Source organism: Limulus polyphemus, unplaced genomic scaffold (genome assembly GCF_000517525.1).
Source record: "Limulus polyphemus unplaced genomic scaffold, Limulus_polyphemus-2.1.2 Scaffold7661, whole genome shotgun sequence".
Lineage (NCBI taxonomy): Eukaryota > Metazoa > Arthropoda > Merostomata > Xiphosura > Limulidae > Limulus > Limulus polyphemus.
The window spans coordinates 17,089-34,050 of NW_013673271.1; the positions used below are offsets into that span (position 1 = coordinate 17,089).

The 16,962-nt window shown below is 31.2% G+C and overlaps 1 protein-coding gene across 1 annotated transcript; it reads right to left on the reverse strand.

The window, feature by feature from the left end:
• Window positions 1–1,775: 1,775 nt before the first annotated feature.
• LOC106474766 (transcription factor E2F3-like) lies at window positions 1,776–16,567 on the reverse strand. Its single transcript, XM_022403069.1, has 8 exons — window positions 16,269–16,567; window positions 10,819–10,930; window positions 9,305–9,396; window positions 8,505–8,629; window positions 6,513–6,659; window positions 4,744–4,858; window positions 3,612–3,741; window positions 1,776–3,391 (listed from the first exon to the last, which is right to left on the reverse strand). The coding sequence occupies exons 1-8, from the start codon at window positions 16,497–16,499 to the stop codon at window positions 3,180–3,182; spliced, it is 1,164 nt and encodes a 387-aa protein (XP_022258777.1). The 5' UTR covers window positions 16,500–16,567; the 3' UTR covers window positions 1,776–3,179.
• Window positions 16,568–16,962: the final 395 nt, after the last annotated feature.

A 16,962-nucleotide genomic window follows, 5' to 3' on the forward strand; every position in this document is an offset into this window, starting at 1 on the left:
GAATCAAGTGTAAAGGAACATTATTAAAACAAGCAAGAAAAAAAAAGGTTATTAACTAAACTACACTAAGCTACTATATAATGTGTAATATACTAAATGAATCAGGGGTACAATCACATTGCTAAAACGCACAGAAAGAATGTGGTTACTAATTAGTTTGCTATAAAACAAGTAATATACTAGATACTCTCTAATAACTTATTGCATCTATCTTAAAATTCTTTTAAAAAATATCAAAACTCAGGATATAAGAAGATTGTAGAACAAAGGAAAATCAATGAATCTTAAGAAGATTGTAGAACAAAGGAAAATCAATGAATTTTAAGAAGATTGTAGAACAAAGGAAAATCAGTGAATTTTAAGAAGATTGTAGAACAAAGGAAAATCAGTGAATTTTAAGAAGATTGTAAAACAAAGAAAATCAATGAATTTTAAGAAGGTTGTAGAACAAAGGAAAATCAATGAATTTTAAGAAGATTGTAGAACAAAGGAAAATCAATGAATTTTAAGAAGATTGTAGAACAAAGGAAAATCAATGAATTTTAAGAAGATTGTAAAACAAAAGAAAATCAATGAATTTTAAGGAGATTGTAGGACAAAAGAAAATCAATGAATTTTAAGAAGATTGTAGGACAAAAGAAAATCAATGAATTTTGATATTTAATTACCAAAGTAATCCAGCAGTTACATGGACATTTTAGCCTGATAGCTGTACACATAGTGTACCAAAAAATGTGCTTCTAAGCATTTTTATACAAACAGTTCCACCAGTTTAGTCAAGAGTTATGGAAGAAAATATATTTAAACACAGAAAATATTTAAATACACAAAAATTTTTTACCTTTGACTGAATTAACAACTTTCTGTACGAAACAAAACAGACCCATACTCTTCAGAAAATTGGAAACAATTTTTTTTTTACTGTTACCTATATTTTGCCACTGTGACTTCATCAGGGCTTTTACCAAAACTGATAAATATGAAATACATTAATTCATTAAACTACTTTCGGTGTTCCACTTCCTGAGACTATTGTAACATGCTTCAACAATGTTCACAATATTACTGTTGTTTCTGAACAATCAACATGTTCATTCTACAACTACTCAAGACAGACTTAACCCTAAAAATTGATGACAGACAAATACAAAAGTTCTATATATAATAAAGAATGTAAAAACGTTTATCTCACACCACTATGACCAATTCAATAACAGATAAATAGTAGTAAAAATATAAAACAGTAATAACAGGTAAAACCCTGAAAGAATCATTACTTCACTCCTCATACACAACACAAAAACCTGGTTAAACCCTGAAAGAATCACTAGTTCACTCCTCATACACAACACAAAAACATGGTAACACTGAAAGAACTGTTAGTTCACTCCTCATACACCATACTCCCATTCAACACACCAACATCGTATCAAACACCCTTAATATCTTAGCCTGTATGTCTAATCCACATAAACATGCATATTTTACAACCGAATTTCAGTTACGTTTCTACAACCAGTCCAATAATTATAGTTATACAAAAGTAAAAATACAAGTACATATTGTTTCACAACACTTCAGGGGTTTAACAAACACTGACTAAAAACATCTGTAGTCTCAGTAATAAAGTAAATAATTCCAGTTTCATTATTTTAACAGCTAGTGAAATTTGCTTAAACTTAAAAGTTTTATTAACCACCTCAATTTTTTTTTGAAAATTGCATGAAAAATAAAAAAAAGAAATTTACGTTTGTTTTGTTTGTTGCTAAGCCCAAAGCTACAGAATGGGCTATCTGTACTATGCCCACCACAAGTATCAAAACCCAGTTTTTAGCATTATAAGACTTCAGACAGACCACTGTGCCATTAGAGAGTATATAATTGTGTTTGATTATAACCGATAATCACACATACAAAAAAAAAAAGGAAATTTCAAAGGACCCAGAAACTCAAGGGCTTTTAGAACATTTGACTACTCTTCTTCAAAAGTAAAAAATATCAAACTATATTATAATCTAATCTTAGAGCAACTAAAAATAATAAACTGAACATTGTTAAAAGTATATTAAAACATTCTGGGGAAATAGAACACCAAAAAATATTTCACAAGTTTAAGTATCTTTTTTTGTACAATCTCTAACGAATCCTCAATGGCAAAACATAGGTTGTAATAAAAGTGTTATTATCTGGAGAATACAGGTCGTTTTATTTGTAACTTTTACTGTTGAAAATGTTTAAAAATCTACCATTTTGGAAAACAAGAAAGCTTTACAAACTATTTCAACAATCACATAGAAGAGTTCAGAATTTCAAACGTACCGAAATGGAGAAAAGTTGACACAAAAGAAGTTTAAAAATAACGAAGACAGAAATTTTTTTAATTGGAAACAGACTAAACATTTCATTGCTGAGAAGACTATCAAGCTTATACTCTGTAAATTAACCATGTACAACAGAATTTATATTCTCTTTCTTGAACACAAAACTACAATGAAACAGGATTAATTCAATATCTGAAAAAAAAATTATATTACATTAAAATATTCTTTAATCCTCTTTCCTAAATCCCCTCTCATTTTAGTACAACTTCTGTGAACAGTTAATAACACAAAGTTAAAATTTAAGTTGATAAATATTAGCCACAAATCTATGAAAAAAGTAACACATCGAAAGAATTACTCAAAATAAAACCTTTCCGATTAAAAATCACTACTACAATAAGTTTATGTTGAATAAGGGGAAAAGTTGTCAATAAGATTAAAGTTATAAAATGATTATTTATTTATAGAAAACCGGGTCCTATAGAAGAATTACTAAAACTATTTCAAATATGCAAAATAATTCAATAAGAGCATATGATCTCTACATGCAATTTCGTTGTTTGTAAAAAGTGTATACACAGCCATTTCCAGAGACTAATTTACAAAACATCTATCAGCTTTGTATGGTACACTTGCTTCTCAAACGTCAGGAAATGAAAGAGGTTAATCTATCTGTCTATCTGAAACAGCTCTCATTAAAAATTAATCTTTTCAGACTTCCAGCATGAGTTAAAATAATGCATCAAAATAACTAACACCACAATGTGCCATTTTGAAACTTATGGCTCAAGCCACGGGACCAGCAGTGGCTTATTTGGCTAGACTCCATCATCCATTTCTTTAAGTTAGTTTCATCAATCAAACAGCAAGGTTGTATGCATCAAAAAGATCAGATAATCCTTCTGCATCATCAAGGGTAAAACTGTAGTCATCTTCTGATAGAGGCAGTTCAAAGTGAAGAAACGGTAAGGGTTCATCATTCTGATCTTCCGTTTGTAACAAGAAGTTTTTTCCCATAGGAGCTAAGTCGTCATCTTCTGTAATCAAAGCAAATTTCAAGGTAGGATCTCCTGTAGAAAGAAAGATTCTCCATGATAAGATAATAAAACCATGTTGAAGTTAAGTTAGTATACAGCACTAGTAATAACTGTTCTTTGTGACCTCTTATTTTTATCATTTCATGGTCAGTATTGGGTAAGTCAGTATAGCAGTGTTAATTATTAAACAATGTTATAACATTTCATTAAGAAAGAACCCTACCAACATCTCTTGAATGAGTCACAAATGTACCTTTTAAGCTATCCCTTGAATTAGTATCTTCAACCCCTGATGACGTCCCTTCATCTCGCTTTTCTTCATCCTCTGGACATAAGTAAACTTCAATTTCTCCATTATCACTTTTTAACCATATTTGTAGTTTCTGGATAAAAGAAAAAAAAATATATATATATACATTTATTTGAATAATGAACTTTTCTCATATGATAGATGTGTATTTTTTGTTGTTTTTACTGAACACAGAAAATTTATTTCAGGTAAATATTCACTCGATCAAGATAAACATACCACTACAATCCAAGAATACATGACATAATTTATCAAGGTCTACCAAGTTAGTGATCTTAAAGCTTTTTCTTAGAAATTTTTTTAAATAAAAATGTTTCCTCAGGTTAATTCCCATAAAATAAAAGGCTGCATACAGAATGATTTCAGAAATCCACCATCTGAGGCAGAATCAAACAGAAACCAAATTATCAAACATTAATTCTAGAAACATTGAGATTGTTAAGATTTTAGATGTGCACTTAAACAAACTGATATAAATAAGTTCTTGATATTAACTGGTTGAATTTACCTTATAAGAAACCAAATATAAAAAATAAAATGTGAAATGATAAATCTTTTCAGCTTCTAGTAAAGACTGCATGTCATGCATGAAACACGGGGATTACAGTAGACCCATTCTATAACAGTTCATATTGTAACATTTAAGCTCAGCTTTATCACTAGCAGCAAATGATGGAACTAGCTTAATGTTATCTTACAAAGGTAAGTACAGGATGGTGTAGTGAAGACGTTATCTTACAAATATAAGTACAGGATGGTGTAGTGAAGACGTTATCTTACAAATATAAGTACAGGATGGTGTAGTGAAGATGTTATCTTACAAACATAAGTACAGGATGGTGTAGTGAAGACGTTATCTTACAAACATAAGTACAGGATGGTGTAGTGAAGATGTTATCTTACAAACATAAGTACAAGATGGTGTAGTGAAGACATTACCTTACAAACGTAAGTACAGGATGGTGTAGTGAAGACGTTATCTTACAAATATAAGTACAGGATGGTGTAGTGAAGACGTTACTAACTTATTTTATTTTTTTATGAATATTCGGTGTTGCCAAAGTAAGATACATACTTCACTGGGATCAGGAACCTCGAGTCTAGTCTCTGGCGGGGCTTTGATTGCTACCACTGTCTGATCGGCCAGCGATGATGTACAACGAAGATCACGGTATGTTACATATGCATATGTAATTCAACATCAAAGACAACACAAATATAGAATGTTGAAATACACGTTTAAATAAAACTTATTTTAACAACAGCCATTAATTCCTATATATGTGACAGTATGTAATTCAACATCAAAGACAACACAAATATAGAACGTTGAAATACACGTTTAAAAGAAACTTATTTTAACAACAGCCATTATAGTTAATTCCTATATGTGACAATATGTAATTCAACATCAAAGACAACACAAATATAGAACGTTGAAATACACGTTTAAAAGAAACTTATTTTAACAACAGCCATTATAGTTAATTCCTATATATGTGACAATATGTAATTCAACATCAAAGACAACACAAATATAGAACGTTGAAATACACGTTTAAATAAAAGTTATTTTAACAACAGCCATTATAGTTAATTCCTATATATGTGACAATATGTAATTCAACATCAAAGACAACACAAATATAGAACGTTGAAATACACGTTTAAATAAAACTTATTTTAACAACAGCCATTACAGCCATTAATTCCTATACATGTGACAATATGTAATTCAACATCAAAGACAACACAAATATAGAACGTTGAAATACACGTTTAAATAAAATTTATTTTAACAACAGCCATTAATTCCTATACATGTGACAATTTGTTGTAATTATATTACTATTTTCCTAACTGTAACATGAGCTTTTTTATGAAAGACTCACCAAATCCATAACACTTTACCTTTTTACAATTTTAATAGCCTTGGAACATTCACTAATCTAGATGGTATATCTTAACCAACAATGTGATCAATCGTTATCAACCAAATCAGTTGTTGTATTGACCATTACATGGAACACTTACCAACCTATATGGTATAACCTAACCAACAACAACATGATCAACTGTAACCAACTAAATCAGTCAGTTGTTGTATTGACCATTACATGGAACACTTACCGACTTATATGGTATAACCTAACCAACAACAACATGATCAACTGTAACCAACTAAATCAGTCAGTTGTTGTATTGACCATTACATGGAACACTTACCAACCTATATGGTATAACCTATCCAACAACAACATGATCAACTGTAACCAACTAAATCAGTCAGTTGTTGTACTGACCATTACATGGAACACTTACCAACCTATATGGTACAACCTAACCAACAATAACATGGTCAACTTTCAACTAAATCATCAGTTGTTGTATTGACCAGTACTAGGAACACTTACCAACCTATATGGTATAACCTAACCAACAACAACATGATCAACTGTAACCAACTAAATCAGTCAGTTGTTCTATTGACCATTACATGGAACACTTACCAACCTATATGGTATAACCTAACCAACAACAACATGATCAACTGTAACCAACTAAATCAGTCAGTTGTTGTATTGACCATTACATGGAACATTACCAGCCTATATGGTACAACCTAACCAACAATAACATGGTCAACTTTCAACTAAATCATCAGTTGTTCTATTGACCATTACATGGAACATTACCAGCCTATATGGTACAACCTAACCAACAACAACATAGTCAACTTTCAACTAAATCAGTCAGTTGTTGTATTGACTATTACATGGAACATTACCAACCTAACCGACAACAACATGATTTAAATTGAAGTACGAGTACAACAAAGGATATCTCTTATTTTCTTCAGCTTCTGTCACCATTTTCAGTTCTAGCTTTGCACACTGAATAAGCTCATCCAACTGATTTTCTCTGGCATCTAACAAGTCAAGATCTTTTTCCAATTTCTCTTGAGCAGCAGACACAGCATGATGATCACCTCTAGATATCAAAATAAAAGATTTATATCTAAGTCTTATTTTATTAAAAATTATTTTGTAAAAAATACTTATTGACAAGAATCCTGTTCACTATCATGAGCATACTAGTATGTTTTAAAGTATGCATGGTATTATAGTCAAAAATTTTAACCACCTTTAATGCAACAATTATTTAACATAGAAAACCAGATCAAAAAATAAGTCTTTTTTTTTATTTTCATGTAGATTTGTCACATTTATTACTTTATTTCCATTACAAAAATCAACTTAGTAATAAACTGATGAAATGTGACAAAAACAGATATAAATAAAACCAACACCAGGAGAAATGACAAAGAAACACCTGTAAATTATATGCCTAGTAATGGTTATGTTTTGGCATATTTTCTAACCATCTACAGTAAACTTGCTTGAAAGAAATCTTTCTAGGTTTCTCCGAGACCTTGATTATTTATTTATTGTTGTGTAGTTCAAAACTACTTGCTACAAAATACAATTTTCAACTAGCAAAGTTCTAACATCAGAGTTTATTGCTGTGATATTGTTTTTATGCCAGACTTAAAAAAAACACAGTTAATAATGAAGTGGCTCACAGTCTCGTTAAGGATTTAATACTACTTCTGCCACAGCAACTTACAAGTGTAACAATGTAATAGTTTCTGCACTTGGACAAGGTTCTTTAGTTTATTTAGCAGGAATAATAATGGAAAGCCTAGTGAAAATAATGAAAACTAAAACATTTCATTTCTTCAACTTAAAGCTTAAAGTTCTGCATAACCAACATTCACTGATAGGCCTAACTTCACAAATAAACTATATTGAACAGAAGTTTCACTGAAGTTTACTTGCTAATTCTTTATATGTTTTTTTAAAGAAAAGTTCAATATTCCTAATACTATCATAGATTAACTGGCTGACAGTAGCAGAAAACTTGACTAAATCATGCACTTTGATAGTATTAGGAGAGAGAGAGTTAGGTGTAAGTTATTGAGCTAGCAAGTTTTAGTCAGTTAATGAGTGCATGATTCAGTCAAGTTTTCTGCTACTGTCAGCCAGTTAATCTATGATAGTATTAGGAGAGAGAGAGTTAGGTGTAAGTTATTGAGCTAGCAAGTTTTAGTCAGTTAATTAGATGAACTGGCTGACAGTAGCAGAAACTTGACTAAATCATGCACTTATTAACTGACTAAAACTTGCTAGCTCAATAACTTACACCTAACTCTCTTTTCGTACATGGCTCAATATTTTCTAAATTTGAAGAAAGTTCTAGACAATAAAGTCAAACACTATTACCAATCATATTCCTCACAATGCAACATTGTCCCATTTCTGGCATTAAAAGCAATTGGATTCCTCACAGTGAAACTTGGTCCCCATTCACACACTATTAAAAACTATAATCCTCATAATGAAACAAGGTCCCTCTTCTGTCACTATTACCAGCTAGACTGCCCACTGTGAAACAGACATTGTCCACCTTCTGGTACCATTACCAGAAAACACCTGTTAATGAATACAATGTTCAGTGACACGAGACAGGAAATATCTGTAAATGAATAAAATACCTGATGACATGAGACAGGAAACACTTTTAAATGCATAAAAACAAAATTATCACTTTAAGCTCCACCTATGTGTTACAGGATAGTAGTGCTCTGAAGCAGCAGCTGAACCACCAGTCTAGAGGGACAGGCAACAGCCTGTCGGATTTCACAAAAACTGACAGAATATTTATTGTAATGGATTTTGTTGTATTTTAGCAGTCTGTGACAACTTAGGAAAACAGCAAGCCAGTCCCTGGTGTTGAAAAATACTGTATTATCACAGAAACGACACAAGCACTTACCTCCACTGTATGTTGTTTTTTAATTTCTTTTCTACAAGTCCTATTCCTTCTAATACATTGGTTATGTCATAAATACGTCGTTTCTGGACATCCAGAAGTGACGATGCTTTATTCAGATCAACCACCTATAAGATTATCGAAAACATATCTTCAAATATCTGAAATAATAAATTTCAAACAATACTATATGTATTAAACAGTTTATAGCCTAAAAACTACAAAATGATTTTCCCACGCTCATGTTTGTTATATTACTTTAAACTGTGACATTAGAAGTTCCTGAAATTTCTTTAAAAGTTGCAGGAACTATAAACAAAGTATAACTATTTAAAGTCACCTATTCTTTTAATAAACTTCAGAGACTATTAGACATGTATGTGGACAAACACTATTATCTCATTTCCATTTATCAGTAATTAACTAATTACAGCTCAAGTGATTTGAATGGGAGAATTATGTTCTCTGAGTCAAGCAGAAGAAAACTTAACCGATAAACTAGAAGTTAAAGTTCTCATAGAAAACTTTATGTTCTGCATATCAAGTAAGTCTATATAAGTAGTATTTTTATGCTTATGTGTTACAATAGCGAATAATACTCTGTATATTTCACAGAACAAATCCATAAATTGCACAACTAAAATCACATAAATAAAGAAATTTGTGGGAGCTTTGTAAACATAATACAACAATTATCAGTTAACATTTTGCAAGTTTGTGTATCAAAAAAAATTTGTTCTACTCAACAAACTACTTAAAAGTATTTTTTAACTCTTAATTTTTTAGAAATGATTATTACTTACTCCATTATGTGCAGATGTTAACAAACCAACAAATCGTTTGGTAAGAAGTCCCAGTGACGTATCAAGTCTCGTCTTCTCTGCTGGGGACTTAACTATACAAGTGTAGAAAAGTATTATTACATGTGCATTAGAAATTTCTTTCGAAGTTCATGATATCTGGTTGAAGTATTTCAGAAAAATCAACTTTCCTCAAATAAAACATTATGACATTAAGACAGTTTAGTTCTGGAACCAGTGATCTTCACTAGTGCTGAACAATGTCAATATTTAGTTATCAGTGCTGAACAATGTCAATATTTAGTTACTAGTGCTGAACAATGTCAATATTTAGTCACTAGTCCTGAACAATGTCAACATTTAGTCACTAGTGCTGAACAATGTCAATATTTAGTCACTAGTGCAGAATAATGTCAATATTTAGTTACTAGTGCTGAACAATGTCAATATTTAGTTACTAGTGCTGAACAATGTCAATATTTAGTTACTAGTGCTGAACAATGTCAATATTTAGTCACTAGTACCATTTGTAATTTATCATGTTTCTGCAAGTAATTTTTCAATTATCGAAGAAAAGGAAATAAACATAAAAGTAACATGACTGAAACAAAATGAACTCAATGCTTTAGGTATCTCTTGCAATAATGTGATCAAAATGTTACGCTAATATTGAAGTTATTTAAAACATAAAACATGTACTTCATTATAAGCTGTACCTGAGAATAATCTATTTGCTGTTAAAAAAATTCACATATTAAAATACCTAATAAATGTTTGAAATTAACACAGTTATGTAATATTTATTATTGTCATTACAAACCTTCCTGAATATATGAAAGTTTGAGAGAATGGCAACAATTGCTTTCAATGACAGAATTATAATTTTAAAGTAATTTTTTTCTCAATTTCTAATAACAAAAACTCTGTGAGAAACTTAAGATATCTACATTCAGAGAGATTCATTCAACATGTAACTTTCTAAAACTACTTGAAATACTACTATAAATAACAACTTAAGGTTCTTGAAAAGATCTTTGGTCTCAGTGAGAAGTATTCACATATCTGCTTATAAGCAGGTTCAGTTTGCAAATGCTTCATGTGTTGGTTATTGTTGCATAATGACTTGTAATTCTAAAAGTATGAACTCACACCTTGTCTAATAGTCTAATCGTATGATGTCTGAAAGGTACCTAGATCATGTCAGGGTCATCGCCATAGATAAGGCCTCAATTTTAAGAAATCCTCTTTAAGTTGACATTATATAATTGATCTCGAGGAAGATGTCACTACAAACAACACTGTGTAGTCAAACTCAATGTTTTGCTTCACACCAATGCTTGAAATATCGTGACAATGACATCAGAAAACTACTTGAGAACTGTTAACAATACTCTTTGTAACCTAGGTGACACAATTTCTTACTGTGTTGCATAGTTGTTGCATGTTATGACAAAAAATATAAAGATAATAACATAATACACTTATGAAATAAAACAAACTTAATACTAAAATTCTACCTTTAGGACTATCATATGAGCTCCAGGAACGCCCCCTTTTGGCCCTTGGTGTTTTGAAACCTTCACTGGTATTGCTTCCCTCTGGACATTCTAAATCTAAACGTCGCTTCACCTGCAATATTATGGACAATGTATTAACAATCTTACTCTCGATTACTTTAGTGTATAAACTTAATAACACTGACCAACAAATGTATGTATTTGAAATGTACTAGTTTTTTTTATAATGCAGTGAGAGTACTTTCAGAAAAAAATGATATTTTTATATATAATCTTCTCATTAAGTAAACAATTCTACAAAACAGATAAAATGCAAGCTTGTAAATCTGATCTTTTATATAGTGTTTCTCACAACTCTTATATTTACAAAAGTCATAACACATACAATAGTCAGGATACGAACTGTATGCTTGAGACCTGGTGAGGGAACTCTGATTTACAATCACTGGTGTAGCTGGAGGGATTAGGCTTCAAGCCCCATTTAAGGAAACTTTCTTAGTATCCTGAGTTATTACACTGTCATCCCTCAAGAGTTGGTCTGGGCAATTAGCTCAATAAATTGTCAGAAAAATAACCATCTAATCAAAACTAGTGTTTTTATTATTCCATTTAAGAAAGTCTCATGTCAGCATAATCAATTAATTAAATGTAATCTATTAATGAACCTTAAGATTAATTGATTAACAAATTCCACTAACTGCCCAACTCTACACGCGAATGGAACAGATGGTAAGTCAAACATTACCTCAGCTACTGGACCAATATAATTTACATGATTATATAATCAGCTTGACCATAATGTGGAGTGATGGGCTAAGAATGTCACACTATCTGTTAAGCCAAGTTACAGACCATATTTAAATGTGTGTATATGTGTGTGTGTGTGTGTGTGTGTATGGAGAGGATTAACAGTCCACTACTATAAACCAAGAGTTCCAGGTTTGAGCCATTCATTTCTTAATTTTCAATTTATTATACCAGATAGTTCATCAGTTCTCCAGAAACTTTAAAATACTTATAAAATAACTTTTCGCCAAGTGTGAGAATAAGCTAATGTAACAAAAGGCCATTTCGACCTACCAAAGAATCAAAACTAAACTTAGCCCCTCATAAGAAATGCTTCAAATATCTTAAAACTGGAAAAACATATCCTCAAATTATTCCACAAGTTGATGATTCTATCAAAAACATATTTCACCTGAAACTGTGTTTCCAAAGATTTAACACAAGTTATCATTTCCAAGTCTTTCATTCCACTACTAAAACAGATCATCTCTATGTAAGCTACAAGTTAAATATTTTAAATATGTCAGCTGTAGTTGTTCTGTACTTCAGAGAATGCAAGACTTAGCACTTCAACTAGGATGTTCAAACTATTTCTGTAGTAAGACAATTACAACCTACTTCAACTAGCATGTTGAAACTGTTTATAGTAAGACAATTACAACCTACTTCAACTAGCATGTTGAAACTGTTTATAGTAAGACAATTACAACCTACTTCAACTAGCATGTTGAAACTATTTCTGTAGTAAGATAATTACAACCTACTTCAACTAGCATGTTGAAACTGTTTCTGTAGTAAGACAATTACAACCTACTTCAACTAGCATGTTGAAACTATTTCTGTAGTAAGACACTTACAACCTACTTCAACTAGCATGTTGAAACTGTTTCTATAGTAAGACAATTACAACCTACTTCAACTAGCATGTTGAAACTATTTCTATAGTAAGACAATTACAACCTACTTCAACTAGCTGTTGAAACTGTTTCTATAGTAAGACAATTATAATCTATTTCAACTAGCATGTTGAAACTGTTTCTGTAATAAGACAATTACAACCTACTTCAACTAGCATGTTGAAACTGTTTCTATAGTAAGAAAATTACAACCTACTTCAACTAGCATGATGAAACTGTTTCTATAGTAAGACAATTACAACCTACTCCAACTAGCATGTTGAAACTGTTTCTATAGTAAGACAATTACAACCTACTTCAACTAGCATGGTGAAACTGTTTCTATAGTAAGACAATTACAACCTACTTCAACTTGCATGATGAAACTGTTTCTGTAGTAAGACGATTACAACCTACTTTAACACAATGTTACAGTTTGAAAAGCACTCAGTAGCATCAATTTCACAAATGTAAAAAGTGCTCATTTATTACCACTTTTTACAATCTGAAAAAACCTACAAAATTTCAGTTTGGTTATGAAAGATCATTCTCTTCATAAAACTGTGGTTGTTAAAAACTACCACACTAATTCTTTACAGCATTCCCTCATAAAACTGTGGCTATTAAAAACTAACATATCAGTTCTTAACAGCACTCCTTTCATAAAACTGTGGCTGTTAAAAACTACCACACTAATTCTTTACAGCATTCCCTCATAAAACTGTGGCTGTTAAAAACTAAAACATCAATTCTTTACAGCACTCCTTTCATAAAACTGTGGCTGTTAAAAACTAAAACACCAATTTTTTACAGCACTCCCTTCATAAAACTGTGGCTGTTAAAAACTAAAACATTAATTCTTTACAGCAATCCCTTCATATAACTGTAGCTGTTAAAAACTAAAACACTAATTCTTTACAGCACTCCCTTCATAAAAACTGTGGCTGTTAAAAACTAAAACACCAATTTTTTACAGCACTCCCCTCATAAAACTGTGGCTGTTAAAAACTAAAACACCAATTTTTTACAGCACTCCCTTCATATGACTGTTAAGAGTAGAGCTGGCCTGTTAGCAGTATTTGCTAATAGATAAATTAATTTGTACAGCATTCCTCAAAGAAAAAAAAAGCTGTTGAAAGATAATAAAGCAATTCTTAGCAAGGAAATTAATTAATGTTTTCAGGAATCTCATCAAGTCTGTGTATATTATTTTACAAAGATCTTAGCTTTCAGAAGAAATGAAGCAAACAATTCAACTGATCAGAAATTTGAAAAAAGCACAAGCTTAGTATATTGTTATTAGAAGTATGTGGTAAGTTGCTTTGATGCTTGGTTAATCTTGTTCTTTTAGGTTTTAATGTCTTTCATAAGGTTATTTTTAATAAACCACTTGCTCTTTTTTGGAGACGTGGAACAACTGTTACCGAACAAATATGAAGTTTCCTATCTGGGCAAGGAAGATTCTTCTTTCAGTTATTTAACGATGAAAAGGATATTTCAGAAAAGTTTGAAAAATCTTTAAAAAATTGCTAACTTACTATGTCACGAGTTTCACCCCTAATAACATTATGAAGAAGGTTAGCAAAGAGTTAGTAGGGCTTTGAAAATGTATCTTGACATCAAGAAAGTTGCTGGTGACTAAAGATTAGTACATAATCCCCATTTTCAAAAACAAAGCAGTTAGAATATAAAAATCTATTAATATAGCTTCTGTTGCTATCAATTTATTGTCTGAAGCCATCTAAAAAAGAAGACAGTTAATTAATTAATAATTTTCAGCATAAATTTAAAAAAGGTTTGTTTGTTTTTGTCTTGCCAAATTGAAGTTTTTATGAAAAGGTTTTCACTTTTATTTGGTGTTGTGTAGTGTCATACAATATATTATTCAGTAAATTATCAAACTTACAAATGTTTTAATAAATAAATTGGCTATTTGAAAGATGTAAGTGGTTATTTTCCCAGTTGGGAGAATCATAGAAAACTGGCTATTGGACAGATATCCATGTTTATCTCCCTGGTTGGGAGAATCATAGAAAACTGGCTGTATGAAAGATATAAATGGTTATTTTCTCAGTTGGGAGAATCATACAAAACTGGCTGTATGAAAGATATAAATGGTTATTTTCCCGGTTGGAAGAACCATAGAAAACTGAAGAGGTCCGATATGTTTTGTATAACAGTATTTACCAGTGTAACGACATGTAGGATAACTGACAAGGTCCAATATGTTTTGTATTTACCAGTGTAACGACATGTAGGATAACTGACGAGGTCTGATATGTTTTGTATTTACCAGTGTAACGACATGTAGGATAACTGACGAGGTCCGATAGTTTTGTATTTACCAGTGTAACGACATGTAGGATAACTGACGAGGTCCGATATGTTTTGTATTTACCAGTGTAACGACATGTAGGATAACTGACAAGGTCCAATATGTTTTGTATTTACCAGTGTAACGACATGTAGGATAACTGACGAGGTCTGATATGTTTTGTATTTACCAGTGTAATGACACGTAGGATAACCGACAAGGTCCAATACGTTTTGTATTTACCAGTGTAAGGAAATGTAGGATAACTGACGAGGTCCCATACATTTTGTATTTACCAGTGTAACGATATGTAGGATAACTGACGAGGTCCGATATGTTTTGTGTTTACCAGTGTAACGACATGTAGGATAACTGACGAGGTCCGATATGTTTTGTATTTACCAGTGTAAAGACATGTAGGATAACTGACAAGATCTGATCTGTTTTGTATTTACCAGTGTAACGACATGTAGGATAACTGATGAGGTCTGATCTGTTTTGTATTTATCAGTGTAACAACATGTAGGATAACTGACAAGGTCCAACATGTTTTGTATTTACCAGTGTAACGACATGTAGGATAACTGACAAAGTCCAACATGTTTTGTATTTACCAGTGTAACGACATGTAGGATAACCGACAAGGTCCAACATGTTTTGTATTTACCAGTGTAATGACATGTAGGATAACTGACAAGGTCCAACATGTTTTGTATTTACCAGTGTAAAATTACTGACATAGCACTACACTACAACAAAATAAGTCGACTACAAGTAATAAAATACTTTGTATAATGTATACACAAACAGAACAATTTCATTCAATTAAAACATGTTCACAAATTATGTACTTGTTTTAGGTAAACTTCTTGTATCCTATATGTAACAAAATAAGCAAATTTCTATATTTTATTGGAAATTAACAAAAAGTTCATTTCTCTGATCACTCTTGCTGTGCTCACATAGAACTGATTATTATAGTATGTATCATCAACTTACATCACACTCTAAATATTATGAATCGTAATAGTTTAAAAATTAAATACTAATACTAATAGTTAAAAGATAAGGAAATTTATAAATTATTAAAATTATCTGAAAATATTTTCTGCTTAAATGCATGGCAAGAATTAAAGGAGAATAAGATCCAGTATGCAACAGTAATACAAGTACGTGTGTGTAGCTCATTATTATTAGTGCTACTTTTCTAAAATTACTGTTCACTAATGGTAGTAGCACTGCTAACTTAGTGGTGCTAAAGTAAAAAGTTGGTATGCAAAATTTCAAACACACACAATAGATAATGAACACTAAATCATATTAGAATTTACATATCATCAATATGATTATAATTACAAACTAAAATCCACATTCATGTATCTGCTGTAATCTTATTTCTTTGGTTTTGGTAGAAACTTATAAATAATAATATATATATTTTAACAAATTATAACCTGATTCCTCGCCAATGAAGGCTTTGGTGGGTTTCTTGCTAAATAATAGTGGTCAGGTGTCTGTCCATATTGGTCAATGATGATTGGCGATACAGTAGAAGCTAAATGCCGTCCCTCTGTTTTGGTCACAGGTGTTAAGAGCTGGCTTTGTCCACAGTTGACCTCTGACACCAAGGTAATGCCGTTACCATTATTTTGATAAATGGTAGCCGCCCGAGGTGTCCTTGGCATGTTGTAGCTTCTAACCCTAATATATTTGTGCAGTTGTGTGATTTTGTTTTTTATATTTAAAATTGCAATAAAATAATATTAAAAATGCTTAAGCGAATATTACAGAAAAAAAATATAAATAAATATAGAGGAAGTATCATGTAAACAGACCGATTTTGAACGATTTAAAAATCGTACAATATCAAAATTACAGATTCCCACTAGTACGCCAATATTTTTCAATCGCACAAAGAGCCTAATTTTGGCGCGAATTGTATTTCCCGCGGAATTTTGGGGCCCTGCTCCGTACATATGAATTCGATATCAGCAAAGAAAATAAATTATTAGTTTATAAAAATTATTGATACGATTAGCAAGCTGTTGGATTTTAGTATCGAAAATCATGAATTCGAAACAGTTATTTTATATATTTATAACTTTAATTGAAATCAGGCCGTGTGATTTTCTTTAAAAAAATACAGTA

Bases quoted from the DNA above. Each gene is read 5' to 3' on its own strand.
- LOC106474766 (XM_022403069.1), bottom strand. From the start codon at position 16,499: ATGCCAAGGACACCTCGGGCGGCTACCATTTATCAAAATAATGGTAAC. The intron at 8,630-9,304 runs GTAAGTAATAAT...ATAATCTTATAG, and splicing joins TAACATCTGCACATAATGGA to GTGGTTGATCTGAATAAAGC. The intron at 3,392-3,611 runs GTACATTTGTGA...TTCTTTCTACAG, and splicing joins TTCAAGGGATAGCTTAAAAG to GAGATCCTACCTTGAAATTT.